Genomic DNA, 19,918 nt, shown 5'->3' with positions numbered 1-19,918 from the left:
TTGTTTTGTTTTTCTTCTTCACTTTTCTTTAATCTTTAAAGGGGATGTCAGCTTTTTCACACCTCTAACTGCTTCACACTACTGCTTAAAAACAAAGAACACAGTAACCCCAAACAGAACAAACTATGATGACAAAAACCACAGCTTTGCCTCTTTGGGCACTTAATGTATTGACATATTTATTTTCTTTAGAAGAAAGAGTACCTAGGATAAATTGAAGTGTCTCCACAAGTCAACTGCAATGCTTGGAGTAACTGAAAAAAAGGGGGTTTATTTAGTTCAAGTACTATTAATAATTTCCTTTGGTATAGTGGTAACATCGACAGTGAAGGTGAGGATCCAGATAATGCAAAAATGCCAGTCTATTCTGGGTCATGTCACTTTTCTATAAAGAAAGGCATCAAATAAGGATGATCGTGAACTCTATGAAAGACCCAATTAATGTTGCAGAGGGAAATTCTGCATCAAAGAAAGGTAGGCCATTTGCAATCCAGTTTCTTCTGACGCTGGGAGTTTATGATTCCATGACAGAATGAAATGGTTTCTTCGCTTGGATTTTCATTGCCACAGGAATCCCCCTTTGGGGCTCTGAGGGCAGCAGAAAGCAGCTACATGACTATGGGAAGGAATTTCAGCACAAAGACCGATTTCATCCTGTTGGGATTTTCAGAGCATGCAGAACTGCAGGTTTTTCTCTTTGTGTTGTTCCTGGGGATATATTTTATGACTCTGGCTTGGAACCTGGGCCTCATTGTCCTGATCAGGATGGAGTCGCACCTCCACTCCCCTATGTATTTCTTCCTTTGTAACCTGTCCTTTGTTGATATATTATACACTTCTTCTGTAGCCCCTAAGATGCTCTGTGACTTCTTCAAGGAGCAGAAAACCATCTCCTTTGTGGGTTGTGCTTCCCAGTTTTTTGTCTTTGTTGGGATGGGAGGCACTGAATGCTGCCTCCTGGCAGCCATGGCATATGACCGGTATGCTGCCATCTCCAACCCTCTGCTCTACACAGCCCTCATGTCACCTAACACTTGTGTGGGGATGGCCATTACAGCATACACTGGAGGATTCCTCACTGGGTTGGTCCAAACTAGTTCCATATTTCAGCTTAATTTCTGTGGGTCACGAATCATGAACCACTTTTTCTGTGACCTTCCACCTCTGCTGGTCTTGTCTTGTTCCAGTACCTTCCTTAGCCAGGTAGTAAACTTTCTGGTTGTGTGTGCAGTTGGTGGGACATCAGCCCTTGTTGTCCTGGTTTCCTATGGCTATATCATTGCTGCTGTTATGAACATCCATTCAATCCAAGGGCGGACGAAGGCTTTCAACACCTGCGCCTCTCATATAACCACAGTGATTCTCTTCTATGGCTCTGGTCTCTTCTCATATCTCCATTCCAGTACTGGATACTCACGGGACCAAGATAAGGTGGTGTCTGTCTTCTACGGAGTTGTGATTCCCATGCTGAATCCTATCATATATAGTTTGCGAAACAAAGAGATCAAAGTTGCATTGAAAGAACTTAAGAGAGGAAGAAGCAAATGTCTTTTATGGGTCTTATAGTTCCTTGAGTTAAAAAAAATCTTAAAATTTTTCTACATGTATATGTATATTGAAATAATAATGGCTCACAGAATTTGAACTATAAATTAAAGAAGCTATTTCAAATAAGACCCCTAACCTACATTCCTACTGTATAATTAGGCTCAACAAAAGTTTGTTTTCTTGCCTATACTTTTCTTGCCATGGGCCTATAGGGTTTAATCTTGGTCATCTGCAACAGAAAATAAATATGCTTTTTTTTTTAATGACATTCTTTAGCTTTATGGCATCAGATTGTGGGTTCAGGATATCATGCCTTAGAGCCAAGGAGGACATGGCCCAAGGGCCACAAACATTCCATAGAGACTGCTTTATAATATAACAATACTCATATCAATCCATTCACCACTTGGGACAAATTTTAAGTTTCCCTTGCTATGATTCCTACTAATTCAAGGGTTGATGCTGATGAGAAAGGCTGAATCTGGATTAAAAACCTGAGAACCCTAAGTGAGTTGGGTTCAGCAATGATTACTCAGAGCCAGGAGAGCCATAGAGTACCTGTAAGCATGTGGGAGAAGAGCCAAGGATCACACCTCTGGAATCATCAAGTCTCCTGGGGCCAGAAATAGAAACCAAACCCAGAAGATTCAAAGTTGTAAAGTCACAGTGAGAAAAGAGCAAAAATAAGAGCAAGTGAGAAGACCTAGAGGATAGAGTGCCATGAGGTTAATTTCCATGGCTGAGCCTCCTGGTGACTGGATGTGACCACCTGGTTGAAGGCATAGGGTCAAAAATGGGGCATTTCCCTTAGAAGCTTTGATTCCATATCTGTTTTCTCCACCAGTTCTCACTCTTAGCCTTGTAATGTATTTGACTCATTTAATCTCCTCCTGACCTCCAATTGACTTTCACTTTATATGCTAGACTTGGATTCTGTCTGCTGTATCCCTGGAATTTGAGCTCAGCCTGTCCCATGATTCTGACATCCTTGCATCCATCTTCATGCACTATCTTAGAAGGGCCCACGATCTGAGAAAGGTCATGAACTGAGGTAGGATAACCAAGCTGCAAGAGTTTGCAGCAGAACTGAATGTGAATTTTAAATAGTCTGATTCTATTTTATAGGGTGGTTCTTGAACATTTCTGAACTTCTGCTTCTTTAATGTGTATATAAATCCTGGTGAGTTATGACAGCCATTCCTAAGTCACATCAACTTTAGCTATAAACTAACTATTCTGCCTCAATTTTTTTTTTCCAATTCATACTGTTATTTGATTTGTGCTCTGAACACTTGGATAAGAATTACTCCAATATGTTCCTGTGCCATCCTCTATTTAACCTATCAACACCTATGAAATTTTATTATTTTTTCTTGTGTAGTTTTCTGTCTTCTCAGTAAGTTGTTAACATCCTTCTCTAAACTGCTTTCTATTCCTTCCCCAAAACATAGGACATGACTGAAGCAAACTATATGCTTAATAAATATTTGTTTAATCAATGAATCAAAAAATCCAAATTCATTTGACAAATGATTTAGAGATTTTTATACAGCCACTGTGCCCAGTGATTTAAAAAAAAAAAGTACTTTAATTCTTTAACACCTGCACACCTTCATTATTAAAAAATTAAAACATTATAGATAAGAAAATTTCTCTTTTGACCATAACCCTCAATTTCAATCTGGATTCCCAAGAGGTAACAACTATTTATATTGCTATGTATTTTTTAAAATATATTTTATTGATTTTTTTTCAGAGAGGAGAAGAGAGGGATAGAGAGCTAGAAACGTCGATGAGAGAGAAACATCGACCAGCTGCCTCTTGCACACCTCCTACCGGGGATGTGCCCGCAACCAGTATACATGCCCTTGACCAGAATCGAACCTGAGACCTTTCAGTCCGCAGACCGACGCTCTACCACTGAGCCAAACCAGTTTCAGCTATATTGCTATGTAATTTGACATACTTTTTGCATATAAATATTTACTTATGTTTCAATTGAAAATATTTAATACTACTTTATGTGGCCCTATGTGTATTTACATAATGGTATTGTAATGAATGTTCATTCTAAACCTTATTTTAAAACAATTAATACTATTTCTTGGAGCTCTTTTTTAAAATTTTACCTGAGGATATTTTTTCATTGTTTTTAGAGAGAGTGAAAGGGAGAAGGAGAAACATACAGAGAGAGAAACATCAATGTGAGAGAGATACAATGATTGGTTGCCTCCGGGAGCCAGCAACTAAAGTACGTGCCCTTCATCGGAATCAAACCTGGGACCCTTCAGTCTGTAGGCCTATGCTCTATCCACTGAGACAAACTCTTGGAGCTCTTTTTATGCTATGCATAGAAATATACCTCAGTCTTTTAAATTGTTTCATAGAGAGGTCTCCTGCTGGCTAACTGGGCTCAAATAAAAAAAGTAAAAATGAGCTTAGCTGCCATATTTGCACAAGGGCTTCTTACTCAAACTGAGGCTTGCACTGAAACTGCCTCCCACTGCATTAAACTGCCAGCCTGCATTGTACTTCTGCCAGCTGTGCCAATCCTTAAAGAGGTTCCTGGAATCCTATTTCAACCAATAGGATTCAGGCTTTTCCCATCCAATCAGAGCTGTGCAGCTCTGACCAATAAGAGCGACTCTATTCTGATCAATCAGGACAGTGCTTTTGGACCAATCAAATTGAGATTTAGAGCCCTCATTTGCATGAGGATGGACCAATCAGGGACCAGGGGCAGGGACTTCTGCCCAAATAAGCCAGCCCCACTCTGGCTTAGGGAGCATACTTTCTATGGAAGACTTAAGGCTGCATTTCCGCGGCAAGAGTTGAAACACCAAAGCGGTCTTGCTGGAACAGAGCAACCTGCAGTCCATCCTCCAATGGACGATGGAGGAGTGGAGCAGAGTAGAGTGGAGCTGAGCAGAGCTGCCTAGCCTGAAAGGGGCCTGGCCTCAGGGCTGCCTGGCTCCAGAGCTCTTCAACAGCCATGCTGTTTTCACAACCATGATGCAGTACTGTTGAGCGGTTTGCACTGAATAAAGTTTACTTCTTCATCACACCCCAAATTGGGGATTCCTTTTGATGTTGAATTGGCACCAATGACCATTGGTTGTCAGAGCTTTATTTAAAACGCATTATTCAAAAATTTATTTCTCAGTGGAACACTTTTATAAATGGGTTTATTCTCAAATGACTAACAAGGAAGAAAAAAAAATGTTAAAAGAAGAACTGAATAATACTCTTGAAAGGTGACAAAAGTAAGTAGGATCCATCTCAGTTTACAGCAGATACATCTACATTTAGATGAAATAAATCATCAGCTGTGCTGTAGGCGCTGATGAAGAAACACAGAGTGAATGGCAGCGTGTGAAGATATTGGGGACAAGGAGGGAGATGGTGTATTAAAGTCTACTCCTAGACCAAGCCAGATAAGAAGAGGGTTTAGCACAGAACATTGTATCAGCTTCCACCATGAACTGTTTATTACTGGAGGATTTTGCTCTCAACTGCTTTCTTATTAACAATTCTTCTTCCATTGACCTTGTGAATTGTATCATTGAACACGGAAACATGAAATCTTTCTACAATGGCTGCTGAGAAGTTTTGAATAAAATTTGTGTCCCATCTGTAAAAGTCATACCAGCATGTGCTTTTATTCTCATTCCTGGCTAGAGTCTGCATCACTACTTTTTTCTTTACACTGTTCTTTGAATCTGTTATCTTGTTTTGTTTTGTTTTAATGTATCTTTGCAAGCTGCTTGCTCTAACATTTTGGAGTAAAGTAGATTGTACAAATGACCAAGAGTTTGCTTTAGCCACCATATTGGTGTATTAGGAAGGGAATTTGTCATGGATTTTAGTCACCAGTGTCTCTAATCTCTGCCCAGATCACACCCATCTCCCTAACCTGGAGTCATCCTAGACTTCTTTCCAGCTGTTCTCCCAATTCCCTCTCACCTCCCCCTCCCCTCAGAAAACGTTCTGATTAATGGTCCATCGACCCTAGTCTATGTTCTCTTAGTGCCTTGGACTTCACTTTTCATGTAATGCATCATTGTTCAATGTCTCCTTCCCATTAGACTGTGGTCTCCTTGACAAACCAAGTGGTGCCTGACATGTGGTATTTGCATGGTAAATTTATATGAGAACATTAACCATATGACTATACCTCAGAAAGTTTTTAGAGCCGTCAGTGACCTCCTAGTGACTAGTCTATTCCACTCCCTCCTCTTTCCAAAAGAATAGAAACTCTGAGTGGTGAAATAATTTGTTAGTGACTCACAGCTGGTTAATCTTTTCAGCAATCTTTTCATTTGTTACACAACAGCTGGCTGTTGGTTGCCTGTCAACACATTATCCAAAAGGAGGTGAAAAGTCCCATAAGGCAGAAGTCCGCATGGTCTGAAAACCCTAGCTTGCAGCTCTGACTTCCTGTTCGCAGGGGATTCATGCTGCTTTAGGTCTGTCTCATGACATATGACTAGGGAAGATTTCCTTCTTCACATCATAATTACAAGGCCTCGGCTGGAAGAAACTGTAGAAAACACACATGAATTGGTGATTCTTGAGCTGTGTTCCAGGCGACCCAGGAATCTATGTAGGCCTCCTGCAGGAGGTAAGCTGAGACAGCTACTCTGCTATGTGTTTTATATCTTGGTTTCTAATGCAAGCTTGCATTTGTAAATAAACCCCCCACTGCTAAAATTTGGCTTATGACCTCCAAATTTAATAAAATCCTTTTATTTTTGTGAACGAGGAAATGAAAGTCTAGAGAAAAGAAGCAGTTTGTCAGAAAATGACGAGGCCAGGACTCAAAGCCAGGCCTCCTGACTCAGAGGAGGGAAGTGTCCAAAGTCACCTGCAGGCTAGTTAGTGGCAGAATGAGGAATAGAACCCAAGTTTTCAGAATTCTAGTCCTGTGCTACTTTTACTGTCCTGTGCAGCCCTCATTTCCCAAGGCAGAAACGAAAATCTAGTTTCAAGAGAGGAACCAGGAGGAGAGGGACAGCAAAGACTACTCATGACCTGGGAAACCCCAGAACCAAGGTACCTGGTTCTTATTAGCGAAGCTCAGATTGAGCTCTCTGAAAACGAGCATTTTTTTTTTTTAAGGGAGGCCTAAAGATCAATAAAATATATTTTATTTAAGTTCAGATTTAGCTCTCTGAAAACGAGCATTTTTTTAAGGGAGGCCTAAAAATCAATAAAATATATTTTATTTAAGTTCAGATTGAGCTCTCTGAAAACTAGCATTTTTTTTTAAGGGAGGCCTAAAAATCAATAAAATATATTTTATTTAAGTTCAGATTTAGCTCTCTGATAACTAGCATTTTTTTAAGGGAGGCCTAAAAATCAATAAAATATATTTTAAAAAATGAAAAAAAATAAAAAAATAATTTTTATTTTTTTCATTTTAAAAAATATATTTTATTCATTTTTTACAGAGAGGAAGAGAGACAAATAGAGAGTTAGAAATATCAATGAGAGAGAATCATCGGTCAGCTGCCTCCTGCACGCCCCCCCACCGGGAATGTGCCCACAACCAAGGTACATGCCCCTGACCAGAATCGAACCCAGGACCCTCCAGTCCGCAGGCCGACGCTCTATCCACTGAGCCAAACCAGTTTTGGCTGATAACAGTATTTTTTAAGTAAACCCCTCCTTTCTTCTTTTTGTATTATGCTAGTTGTCTTGTCTATTCTTTTCTTACTTTTCTTAGTCCTACCCCTGGCTGTCAGCATGATGAATCGAATTCTGATTGGATTGGGAAGCACTTTGCAGACAGACAGTGACAAGGCAGTTTAGCTCCGTGAGAGCTCCTCCTTCCTTGTGACCTCTGTCCTACCCTCCAGTCAGGCCCTGCCTGCACCCTGTGTGGGAGGATTAGCTGCAGATACTTGGCAGGGATGGAGACCAAGGTGTGTCTGGAATGGGTATGGGTTCGGTCCCGCAGGGCCAGAGTCATAAATACCAAATCAGAAAGAAAGCAAAAGCTCTTGGCACATAGAAGCTCTCCCTCAGGGCTCTTATAAGTAAGTCATTTATTATTTATTATGTAAGACACTGGGCTGACACTGTCTCAGATTTACCCAGGATACAATTATAGAAAATAGAATTATTTTACAATATGAAGTACAAAGAGCACAAGCTAGACCCACAGTATTTGTTCAAAAATATCGAAGTAAATTCCTATAATGTTGTTTTGGCTTCACAATTCATTCCCAAGCAGTCATGGCCTGATTTTTCAGGGATGTGTTTGAGAAAGACTGTCAGCTTTGTCTGCTCTATTTAATAGTAACAAGTATTGATTGGGCATCTGCTATGTACCAGATACTGCACTAGACTCTGGTAATGCAAAGATGAACCAAAAAACACAAACTCTTCCCATAAAGAGGTTACAGTTTACTAGAGGGGAAAATCAAACAAAAGGTCCATTAAAATAAATAGTTAAAAATGCAAGGGATGCTAAGAAGTGTATAAAAGGGACATTCATATTAATTAATGCTCTCCATCAATTAATGTTTCATGGGGAGGTACACTCACAGAGCAAGAAATGTAAGGAAGAAAAGGAGATAATGCAGGGAGGGAGACCAAACACATCTAAAGGGGTAGATTACTGAGATGACAACAGCTTAAGGAAAGATACAGATAGTTGTCTAGTCATACAAATGCCTTCAGACAGACCACAAGAAATCTTTGGTTCTCAAAGCAGTCCATTGTAGGGAGAAAGGAAAAGCAAATACTTTCCAGACCCCTCATGTCTCTCATCTTTAAGGCATCAGCATTCATTGGCATGTGGAATTAAGTCCTCTGTACTTTTGGAGGAAGTTATCTAGCTCCTCTGACAAACTGCTGGCCCAGGCCCAGGGCTTCATCTGAGCTCAGAAGTGAGGAAGCAGCCAGTCTCCCTGTGTTCAGAACTACTTAGGGTCTCTAGATACAATATGAGATGCCCAGTTGAATTTAAAATTTTGATAACCACTGACTATTTTTCTTAGTATAAGTGTGTCCCAAATATTGCATGGGACATACTTATACTAAAAATTATTTGTTGTAACAAAGCTCATAGATACAGACAGCAATTGGGTGGTTATCCGAGGGAAGGAGATTGGGGGAGGGAGGAGAGATAGTAAATGGTAAAGGGAGTCAACTATATAGTGACAGAAGATGATTTGACCTTGGGTGGTGGGCACACAATGCAATATACAGAGAAAAGCCAAGCTCCTGAGATGTTCCAACATGCCGTTGCCATATTCCCATCCTGTAAGGACTGAACCACAGAGTCAGTCTAGAGATGGCAGCAACAAGCCCAGCAAAGCTGAAAGCTGATACACATTGATTTCCTACCTAGGTCATATAGAGTTTACTTGCATGATTTCATGATTTCAGTCAATCCTCTTAACACCTTCATCTATAACATAGAGGTAGATGCTGTTGTTTGTGTTTCACAGTTGAGAACCTGAACGCTTAGGTAAGAGACTCCAGAACTTGCCCAGAGTCATATATGGAGCCAGGATGTTGCCTGTATTTCAATTCTGAAACTTCTGTTTCACATCCATGTTTATCAGTCTCATAGCTGAGATATTTTGAGTGAATATACAAAGCAGAGAAAAACCAAATAGACCCATAACCCAGCTCATGCTCTTAATTTCATACTTAGATCACAAAAAATAGTAGATACAATAGGAATATTTCAGTGGAGGGTTCAAGGCTCCCAATTACACATAATTCTGGAAGAATCACCTCACCTATCTCATTTGTTTTTGTTTTAATCCTCACCTGAGGACATTTTCCCATTGATTTTTAGAGAGAATGGAAGAGAGAGGGAAAGACAGAGAGAATATTGATGTAAAAGAACCACATCGATTGGTTGCCTCCTGCATGAGCCCAACCAGGGGCTTGCACCAGGGAGAAGCCTGCAATCAAGGTATGTATCCTTGACTGAAATCGAACCCAGGACCCTTTAGTCCATAGGCCGACACTCTATCCACTGAGCCAAACGGCTAGGGTTAACTTGCTGGTTTTTTACTTTAACCTACTTATGATTATTTTAGGTAGAAAGGAAAATGGTGGTAATTTTTACTTTGTAATGTGGAATTAAGACCTTTGTACTTTTGGAGGAAGTTATCTAGATAAGTAAATCCTTGCTCAAAGTCCATCTGAAGATCTTGTTGTAAAAGAGTGAAAAACTGAATGTTAGATTGGGTTTATGTTACCCAATAATGAAACAAATATAGATATACACAATCTGTCAGGAGTTAGCCCACAAAGGTCAGATGCCTCTCAGTTACTTCTGCTCAAGTCATTCCCAAAAAGGAAGTTTCATGAAAGGAAAGACATGGGGAAATCCCACTTCGTTTCTAGTCCTGTTATGTATGAGGCCCCCTTGTCAAGCTGTTTTCAGCTGAAGCAGAATACAAGAGGCATTCTTCATACTGGGCTGATGTCATTAGGAAACCTGGCGCAGAGGGGAGGATCTTGGCCCTAACTGCTCAGTCTCTGGGACTCAGCTTGGAGAGTAGATGAAAAGGGAGGGATGGCTGTGAAGGCTTTTTCAGTCAACCAGACTTTTAAAAGAGCATTACGTTTGACACTGGGTGATGGGCACTCAATGCAATATACAGATGATATATCATAGAATTGTATGCTCAAAACATATATACTCTTATAACCAATGTCATCCAAAAAAATTTAATTTAAAGATAAAAAAAGAGAAAATAAAAAAATAAAACTTGAACCCTGTGGGGTTGGGGAGAGAGACTAAGTCTTTGCCAAATCAGATTTCCTTCTTTAGTACCGTGGAAGTACTATCACCTCAAATAACAAACTTGTATCCTCTGAGCCTAAATACGGAAATGGTGAAGAGAAAAGCAAAAAGGGAAGAGTTGAAGAAAAGAGAAAGAATTAGGACAATTGGGACGGAAAAGTGTTAGTAGAGAAAAAAAATCAAATGGCTGAAGGCTGCCAAATTATGAACTAGCTTTTAAGAGAATATGCCGAATTTCACATGGGCCTTCTGTTTTTGTCCACAAGATTAATTGGAGTCAAGAAACCACTATGTTCTTTTTCATGTGGTCAGGACACAAACAATCTGGTTGGCAGAACAGTTTTTGAAGGGAAGAAGTAACAAAACAACTCTATCAGGTTAGGAATAAACAGTTCAGGAAAAAAAAATATATTGTCACTTAGTTGACTGATATCTCCTAGGTTTTTCTAGAACCAAGTTAATTCCAGAGTCTATAAAAGTCATGGTTCTGTGATTCATTTAACAATTGTTTTAATGTAAGTTTTCATGCTGGTTTTCCAGATTTATGCTAAAAATAAGAAAGGAAACGGTCCCTGAAAACACAACCAGACTTCCCCGCACCCCCCCACCCCACCCCATTTCAAACCACAGTGAAAATGCGGAAGTAGGAAACACCTGGACCAGCTCCAAGCCCACACAGAAGTGAACCTCAGGCCTGAATTATGGCTTGGCTCTGCAAAAGATGATGCCAGACAGTTGCACATGCTCAAACTGAGAAAGAAAGCAGACACGAGACTTCCCTCTTGCCTCTTTTTTGGGGAAGTGAAATTATTTTTCTGTAACACAGTTGGATAGCTTATGAAAAAAAGTTAGCTATTTATTTTAGAGATCAAAATTCAGTTTTCAGACAGGGGCCCTTGAGGGTAGCCATCTGGAGAGTTTATGCGATTGCATAAGCACTTCAGTATAAGAAAAAAGTAGAGGAAATTTCTGGTGAGCAGAGTAAAGCAAGAAAGAAGTGGGGGTAACACTCAGGTCAAACTCTTTGTGCTGTTTCCTCACCCTTGACCACTGTGAGCAGCAATGCCTGCTGCTGGCCTGCAAATTTAAGTTGAACTGAAATTCCCATCATTTGCACTTCTCATTTTATTGTTTCCCAGGGAACATAAAAGAGAACTTCCTTAAGCACAGCAATCACAGAGTCATAGGCTTTGGGTCATTTTAGATATATGGAAATTTCAGAAATAATTTCTTCTTCTTTTCTAAATGTATACTTGTCAGACATTTTCTTGAGTACAAAAGTAATGATTACTCAGTACCCATCCCTGTGTTTGGTACTTAGTAGATTTCTAAGAAAAGTTTGTCAAATTATTAAAGACATGCTCATTGTTGAAAAATCAAAAATCACAAAGAGGAAAAAGTTTAAATAATTCATACAATTATAAACCAAAATTAACTTTAGGCTTATAAAGAATAAAAAGCATTTATTTGAGGCAAAAGGAGCTGCAGCCTGGGAGCCACAGATTCAAGTAAAAATCTAAATTGTGTTCCACTGAGACAAAGGAGAGGCTACACTTTCTACAGTGAAAATTTCCACTCATTTGTCAATTAGATTATTTTATGTAAATGAGGTAGCTAAATCTTAAAGTTCTGATTGGTCTAAATCAGTGGTCAACAAACTCATTAGTCAACAGAGCCAAATATCAACAGAACAATGATTGAAATTTCTTTTGAGAGCCAATTTATTTATTTATTTATTAAAAAAAAAAAAATATATATATATATATATATATATATATATATATATATATTATTGATTTTTCCACAGAGAGGAAGGAAGAGGGATAGAAAGCTAGAAACGTCGTCGATGAGAGAGAAACATCAACCAGCTGACTCCTGCACACCCATTACTGGGGATGTGCCCGCAACCAAGGTACATGCCCTTGACTGGAATCGAACCTGGGACCCTTCAGTCTGCAGACCGATGCTCTATCCAATGAGCCAAACCAGTTTCTGCTGAGAGCCAATTTTTTTAAATTTAAATTTCTTCTAATGCCACTTCTTCAAAATAGACTCACCCAGGCCATGGTATTTTGTGAAAGAGCCACACTCGAGGGGCCAAAGAGCTGCATGTGGCTCGAGAGCCGCTGTTTGCCGACGATGGATTTAGATCATGCAGTTTTGATTGGCTGGTATAGGTGCAAGTAACTTGAACAGTTCTGATTGGACCCAGCATGTTTCAGTGATAGATGAAATCAGGGCTTCCTTGCAGTGGTTGACTCAGATGGTATAAAGGGGGCGTGGAGGGCCTAGTGTGGGAAGCCAAAGGTCCAGTCTTAGGTTCTTCCTGCTATACAGAGTACATGAGGAACCCCTGCCAGTAAGCAGCCACTAGATTCTAGTATTCATAAGATTGAGGTCCTCAGTTGAACATGGGGATTCCTCAGCAGATAAACTTCTTGGTAGGTCACATCAAATGATTCTTTTATCTCAAGGTCCACAAAACTTTACCAACCAGATACAACTACTGTCAACAGGTATATATTTATACACAGCTGAGGTCATGTTGAATGTATACCATTTTTTAAAATCAACATTATGGCATAAGAATTTCTCATGTTATTAAAATTGTTTGAATATTTAACTATGATGGCTATAATATATTATGTCATATGGATGCAATATAATTTCACTCCTATTGGCTCTTTTAGCTATTTTCAATTTTTGCTATGATAAAAATGAAGAAGAAAGCTCTCCAAAAAAATGACAATGACTGGGTGTGCTAGAATGTGGGAACACCTGAATATAGAATTATTGATATTCACCTTTCTTATATTCTCATTGCAGAAGATTTATTAACAGGATTTATTAAAGGGATAATAAAGAGTACAACATTGTTAGCATGTCTTCAAAACTGTATGAGAGAGTTTTCTGATTATGATGAATTAACCCTGAAACAGTTTGAAGAAAAGTGTGTGGATATTTTAAACAGACTTATTGGAAGTACCAAAGGGCATTTAATTCTACTTTTTCTAATTCTTGGATTATTCTACTGAACTATACATTTATAACTGATTTGGAAATTGACCAGGACGTCCTGTGCATAGCTTCTCTAGCCAAGTACATACTGAGCACTAGTTGATAAATTAATCCTTCTTGGGTGTAGATGAATTCCCTGAAGTGTGATAACTGAGGTATGAATAGGCCCAGAATGGCTATTTCTAGATTTACAGAACACAATATAATTATTATCTTAATAACAACTAGTGAAGGTCACCCCATGAAACTAGGCAATTGCCCTCAAGATTTCTGAAAACCCATGACACTCTGAGAGAATTCAGTTCCTTGAAACTGCCTTTCCAGGATGCACACAGGTGATAGTATAATGATACTTAACAAATCGAAGCATAACTTTTTCAACCTCAGCACTGCATCTCCTTCATGGTTTGATTTGGGGAGACATTAGAGTGCATTGGGGATCCCATTAACTCCAATGGATTCTCTGACTACCATTAAACATCCTAAAATGCACCCTAATTGTCCCAAAGAATTGACAGATCTGGGCTTTAAATAATCCTTGCATGAGATCAATGAGCCTAAACACACTATTATAAATTATGGGTTCTAATGCCCTAACATTAGTATATTAAAGAAAATTTGTGAAATTGTGAATTGTTGCTTTAAAAATTGAGTAATGGAGACTTATATTCTTTTATGGGCACCTGTACTGATTATATGGACTTAACAATGGAATGAGCTGAAACCAGTTTGGCTCAATGGATAGAGAGTCAGCATGGGGACTGAAAGTTCCCAGGTTCGATTCCGGTCAAGGGCATGTACCTTGGTTGCGGGCATATCCCCAGTAGGGGATGTGCAGGAGGCAGCAGATTGATGACTCTCTCTCATTGATGTTTCTAACTCTCTATCTCTCTTCCTTCCTCTCTGTACAAAATCAATAAAAATATATTTAAAAAAAGAATAGAATGAGAGGTATAACAGCAGCTACCAAATTATTACTAGCTAAACACACACACACACACACACGGTGTATAAGTGTGTATATACATACTGTATATTCTTTGGCCACTGTCTGCTATTTCTAAATCAAAATCTAGATTATAGTGTGGATTTTCTCCTTGTTTAAACATTTCTATCTGAAAAGAAACAACAGTACAGAGTAGGCCTTCTCACCTTCAATCTGAATGCTGAGGACAATGCAGACTGAGGTTTCCAGTGTGAAGCAAGTGGAATTTCCTTCAGATCCCTTCAACTCTGCCTTAGATAATGCCACTTCCAAAGCCGGGACTATTAGGGCTTATCACAATGAAATTCCACAGGATTTGTGTCCAATATTTTCACTCCTTTTTTCTGTGGGAACAACCTTCAACCTCAGGTAAATTGGATACCCAGGCTTTGGCCATGACCTACCTCTAGGCTAGGTATGGAGAAGTTGATGTCTTAGCAAGAATGATATTGTCATTTACCTCTGCATTTGCAGTTTGAAGAAACTAATATTGGAGTTCCAGCAAAGAGCAGACAGAAAAAATTTGAAACACTAAGAGAATGAATCGAAAGCAAAAATCTTTTACAGAAGGAAAACTCATGTAGAGGAAACAGGTGTGTGGTTGCACTTCTGAGTACCCCCTACTACTATAGTGTAACCACCTGGGGAGTCCTGGGGGACAGTTAAGGTAGTTAATTGTTAAGGTTATATGGTACACCATAACGTTTTAAAAGTCCTGATGGACCACAGTATTCCAATCGACTCATTTCCCCATTTTGCAATTACAGTAGCCTAAAGCGGAACTGCTGGCTTTAGGAGAACTACTGATTTTTTTTTTTTTTTTTTGGTAGTTTCAACATTTGCTCTTTCACATTGGTTCTACTTGCACCACACTTGCTGGATGCTGCTTAGAGCTGGCTTGCTGCTGAGGCTGTCTGAACCATGACCAGCTTCAGGGGTGCCATCCTCCTCTGGACAGTGGCAGCATGGGCTAAGATGGACAAGCCTCAAGGAGAGGCAGATGAGGCTGGATTTCAAAAATGCAAGAAGGCCTTAAATCTACCTATTCTGGAAGTCTTACCTGGAGGCGGCTGGGATAATTTACGGAATGTGGACTTGGGACGGGTGTTGGACTTGACTTACACCGACTGCAGGACCACGGAGGACGGCGAGTACATCATCCCTGATGAAATCTTCACCATTCCCCAGAAACAGAGCAACCTGGAGATGAACTCAGAAATCTTGGAGTCCTGGGTGAATTACCAGAGCAGCACCTCCTTCTCCATCAACACGGAGCTCTCCCTTTTTTCCAAAGTCAACGGCAAGTTCTCCGCAGAGTTCCAGAGGATGAAGACTCTTCAGGTGAAGGACCAAGCTGTAACCACCCACGTCCAGGTAAGAAACCTGATCTACACAGTCAAAATCAACCCAGTTTCAGAACTAAACTTGGCGTTTAAGAAATTGCTCCTGGACATCTCTGACCGTCTGGAGAACAACCAGACACGAATGGCCACCTACTTGGCAGAGCTCCTGGTCCTCAACTTTGGCACCCATGTCATCACCAGTGTGGATGCTGGGGCTGCTCTCATTCAGGAAGACCACATCAGATCCTCCTTCCTCCAGGACAGCCAGAGCAGCCGTAGTGCTGTGACTGCCTCTGCCGGAGCTGTCTTCCGAAACATTGTGAACTTCAAATTTGAGGAGAACTATACCTCACAGAATGCCTTCATCAAAGGCTACCTCTCAAACCGCACCCACTCCAGGGTGCAGAGCATTGGAGGGGTTCCATTTTATCCAGGCATCACCCTCCAGACCTGGCAGCAGGGCATCACCAACCACCTGGTGGCCATAGACCGTGCTGGCCTGCCTCTGAATTTCTTCATCAACCCTGACATGCTGCCTGACTTGCCAGGGCCGTTGGTGAAGAAGTTGTCTAAGACGGTGGAATCTGCTGTGAAGCGCTACTACACGTTCAACACCTATCCTGGATGCACAGATATCAACTCACCCAACTTCAATTTTCACGCCAACACTGATGATGGCTCTTGTGAAGGGAAAATGACCAACTTCTCCTTTGGTGGGGTTTATCAGGAATGCACTCAGCTGTCAGGACATAGGGCTGTCCAAGTCTGCCAACACTTGGAGCAGAAGAATCCACTCACTGGTAACTTTTCCTGCCCCTCTGGCTACTCCCCAATCCACCTGCTGACCCAGATCTATGAGGAGGGCTACAATGACATGGAGTGTGTCCGGAAGTGCACCCTCTGGGTCTTCTGCAAGACGGTGTGTGAAGATGTGTTCCGAGTGGCAAAGGCTGAATTTAGGGCTTTTTGGTGTGTGGCCAGTGGTGAAGTGCCAGAAAACTCAGGACTACTTTTTGGGGGCCTCTTCAGTGCTAAGAGCATTAACCCTCTGACAAATGCACAGTCATGCCCAGCTGGCTATTTTCCACTAAGACTCTTTGAAAGCCTCAAGGTATGTGCCTCTCAGGACTATGAGTTGGGATATAGGTTTTCGGTCCCCTTTGGTGGGTTCTTCAGCTGTGCAGTTGGGAACCCCTTGGTGGATTCTGCCATATCCAGAGACTTAGGGGCACCTGCTCTGAAAAAATGTCCTGGGGGCTTTAGCCAACATCTAGCCCTCATCAGCGATGGGTGCCAAGTATCCTACTGTGTCAAGTCTGGGATCTTTACGGGAGGGTCTCTGCCCCCTGCCAGGCTCCCACCTTATACCCGGCCACCCCTTATGAGTCAGGCTGCCACGAACACTGTCGTAGTGACTAATATTGAGACTTCAAGCTCCTGGATTAAAGACCCCCAGACCAACCAGTGGAGGTTGGGAGAGCCATTAGAGCTTCGCAGGGCCATGAAGGTCATCCATGGGAATGGTAGTGGTCTGTCGGGGGGAGCAGCTGCTGGGGTTACAGTGGGGGTCACCACCGTCTTGGCAGTTATTGCCTTGGTGATCTATCGCATTCGGAAATATAAGAAGAAGGGATACCAGGCAATTGAGGACGAGAGGCAGAGTTTGGCTCCTGGTACTGCAGGGACGGAAGACATTCCAGACCAAGAGCAGGAGCAGTGTCCAGCCTAAATCTCCCCTGAGAAAATGCTTCATTTGAAGGCAGAGCTTCAAGCATGTGTCTCTCATTCCTTCTCTCTACATTTCTGCCTTTCTAACTACTGAAGTGGCAAGTGCAACCAAAAGCAGGTATACCTTTGGTCTCTGGGCAAGGAAATTAATAGAGTTACTTGGGCGAGTTTGGGGTGAGGACTGGGGAGGAATTGTGACTTTCTAAGCACAAGTCATTCTGGGGATTAAAACATGAAATGGGTATCTTTTCTCTATGTTCACCATTAATTATTTTCATCTGAATGCATACATGTAAAAAGTCGGGTATAAGGTGGGAGAATGTTGACATTTGAGTTTGGAAATGATGTATTTAATCTGAGGTTGACTGTGGTTTCCAATTCAAGAGCTATAAGAATTTTTATCTTGAGAAAGAAAGAAAAAAAAATAATTTCTGCCTTTAAGTGTTACCCTCCAGCCATTTTGTTTTAAAGATATGTCTGGATCTCATGTTCCCAGAGGCTGACAGAGCCTCTAGAGGACATAGGAGTCCTGTTTGGCCACGGCTTTTTAGCTTTGAGGGCTCTGCATTTGAGGGCTGTGTCATCTCCTCTGGGCCATCTCATCATCATCTGAACAGACACATGTTGCTTATACCAAACCTATGTTTTCCAACTTCCACAAAATTTAATGCTTACTTAGACTAGACCACCTTTGGACTTTGGACTAGTTCATAAAGTCCTCAGAAAATATTTTAATTTTTAACTTCTATTAGGATGTCAAAGGAGAAGGAATAATACGTAGAAAAGGAGTAAAAGAAGAAAGGATAAAAACTGGAAAAGGATCTGGTACTCAGGGGAAATTGAAACTCTTACCCACAACCCACTACCTCGCTTCTTTCTCTCAGCTTCTCATAAACAGGGCAAAGAAAAGAGCATAGATTTTGGGTGGTTTAAGTATTGCAGTTTCCTGGTCTATATTACCAAAGTACAACCCCTTCCTCTTTCATGAATGGCTCTTGTCTTTCCTGACTCCTATCACATGCACTCCCTGCCTCACACACCACATTCCAACATGAAGTTTGCATTTTTCTGGGGATGGGAGACAAGGAATACAGCCAAAAGGCAAAGTAAGTCCACAGCTAAGTTTTTCATTTTCCTGAAAACCAACACAGACTAGACACTGCATATGTGCCCTGCCTTTATCTTACCAGAAGCAAGGAGGCCAGCATGATCAAATCCATGCTATTAAATGAAGTGAAAAGGGCATTCAACAACATTAGTGACGTATTTCCTTCAGTTCCAGGCTGACCTCCTGGAGGCACCCAACAGGATGCATGCCTGTTACCTGGCACTTGAGGCTTCACCCAGTTTTAGTACCAATCTCACCTAACTACAATGATCAGGGAGACTCTATCAGTGTTCCTCCACAACATTTTAAAAAAGTTATACACTTCTCACCAAATCAAATGTCATTAGTGAGTGATCTTCTGTGGAGGATAGTTTGTCCGCCCCGGTTCACATTCACAATTAGGAGCTTGGGTTTACCACTGGTTCTTCTTCGGAGCGGCTTGGAGCATCCCAGCCTGTGAGGCCACAAGAGGGAGGATCATCCCTCAACCGCTGCTGTGATGAAGAGAAGTGACAGAAGTGGAGCCAAGCCAGGGGCACCAATGTCTACAACCCCTTCACTTGACCTCGTTTCTTAAGCATTAAAATGTTCCTCTAAACTTCTGAGTGTTTTGTGGGTTCGTTTCAGCCAAACTAACCACTTTTTCTGCACATACTGCTGTTCCCAGGAATTCTTTGAACATGACTGAGTCAGAGAGACAAAGCAGAACTGTGGCTTCCAGACTTTCAGTGCACTAACTGCCCATGCGAGTGAAAACCTTGGCTAACTTATTTAACTTTACTTTCCCTCCATCACCATTTATACCCTCTATACCCTTTCCCACCTCCTCCGTGCAATCATCGTACTGTTGTCATGTCCATGAGTTCTCTCTTTACAAATTTATATTTCAACTAACAAAATTGCACATAAATAAGCATTGAAATATGCACTTAAGAAGCACTCTGATTGTTCACCCAGAGGAAATCGGAACTCGGTAATTCTCAGTGCTTTTACCAAGTCAGCGCCCAGAGGGAAGGGTTCCCAGGCCTGCTTTCCTGCTGGTGAGCCTAGGCTGGAATCTGTGGGAAGGCCAATCCAGATTTCAAGAAAACCACACTTTGTGAACTCTCATAAATGAAGACAAAGGTGGTTTGGGGGAACAAAGGTGGCTTTACTATTGCATTTTATTTCTGTGTACTTGTTAATATCGGGATGATTAATGCTAAACATTTATTTGAAAAACAACAGCTTATGAACTATTGAAACATACACTCTGGTGTGGTCAGGTAAGGGGAACTGTAAGAAGTGAACATTTATAGTTGTTAAAAAAGTCTTTCCCTCAGGTTCATTTACTTATTTCCCGTCACGTGGTCTGTTTTCTTTAAAGGAACAAGAAGTCAAACCAGGTCCCTTGGGCAAATGTGTGGTTGGAAAAG

The 19,918-nt window shown here is 41.0% G+C and overlaps 2 protein-coding genes across 2 annotated transcripts; both read left to right on the top strand.

Annotated features, from left to right (window-relative positions):
* Positions 1-537: 537 nt before the first annotated feature.
* LOC118713142 (olfactory receptor 5A1-like) lies at positions 538-1,566 on the top strand. Its single transcript, XM_036427525.1, has one exon. It carries the CDS (start codon positions 538-540, stop codon positions 1,564-1,566), a length of 1,029 nt encoding a protein of 342 aa, XP_036283418.1.
* A 13,589-nt stretch (positions 1,567-15,155) lies between these two features.
* On the top strand, positions 15,156-19,101 carry MPEG1 (macrophage expressed 1). Its single transcript, XM_036427213.2, has one exon. The coding sequence runs from the start codon at positions 15,246-15,248 to the stop codon at positions 17,394-17,396; it is 2,151 nt and encodes a 716-aa protein (XP_036283106.1). The 5' UTR covers positions 15,156-15,245; the 3' UTR covers positions 17,397-19,101.
* The last annotated feature ends 817 nt before the right edge of the window (positions 19,102-19,918 follow it).

Source organism: Pipistrellus kuhlii, unplaced genomic scaffold (genome assembly GCF_014108245.1).
Source record: "Pipistrellus kuhlii isolate mPipKuh1 unplaced genomic scaffold, mPipKuh1.p scaffold_m20_p_9, whole genome shotgun sequence".
Classification (NCBI taxonomy): Eukaryota; Metazoa; Chordata; class Mammalia; order Chiroptera; family Vespertilionidae; genus Pipistrellus; species Pipistrellus kuhlii.
This window is presented reverse-complemented; position numbering and strand designations above follow the sequence as displayed.

What these genes read in the sequence shown, in the direction of transcription:
- MPEG1 (XM_036427213.2), top strand. Translation starts at nt 15,246, where the DNA reads ATGACCAGCTTCAGGGGTGCCATCCTCCTCTGGACAGTGGCAGCATGG.
- LOC118713142 (XM_036427525.1), top strand. Translation starts at nt 538, where the DNA reads ATGGTTTCTTCGCTTGGATTTTCATTGCCACAGGAATCCCCCTTTGGG.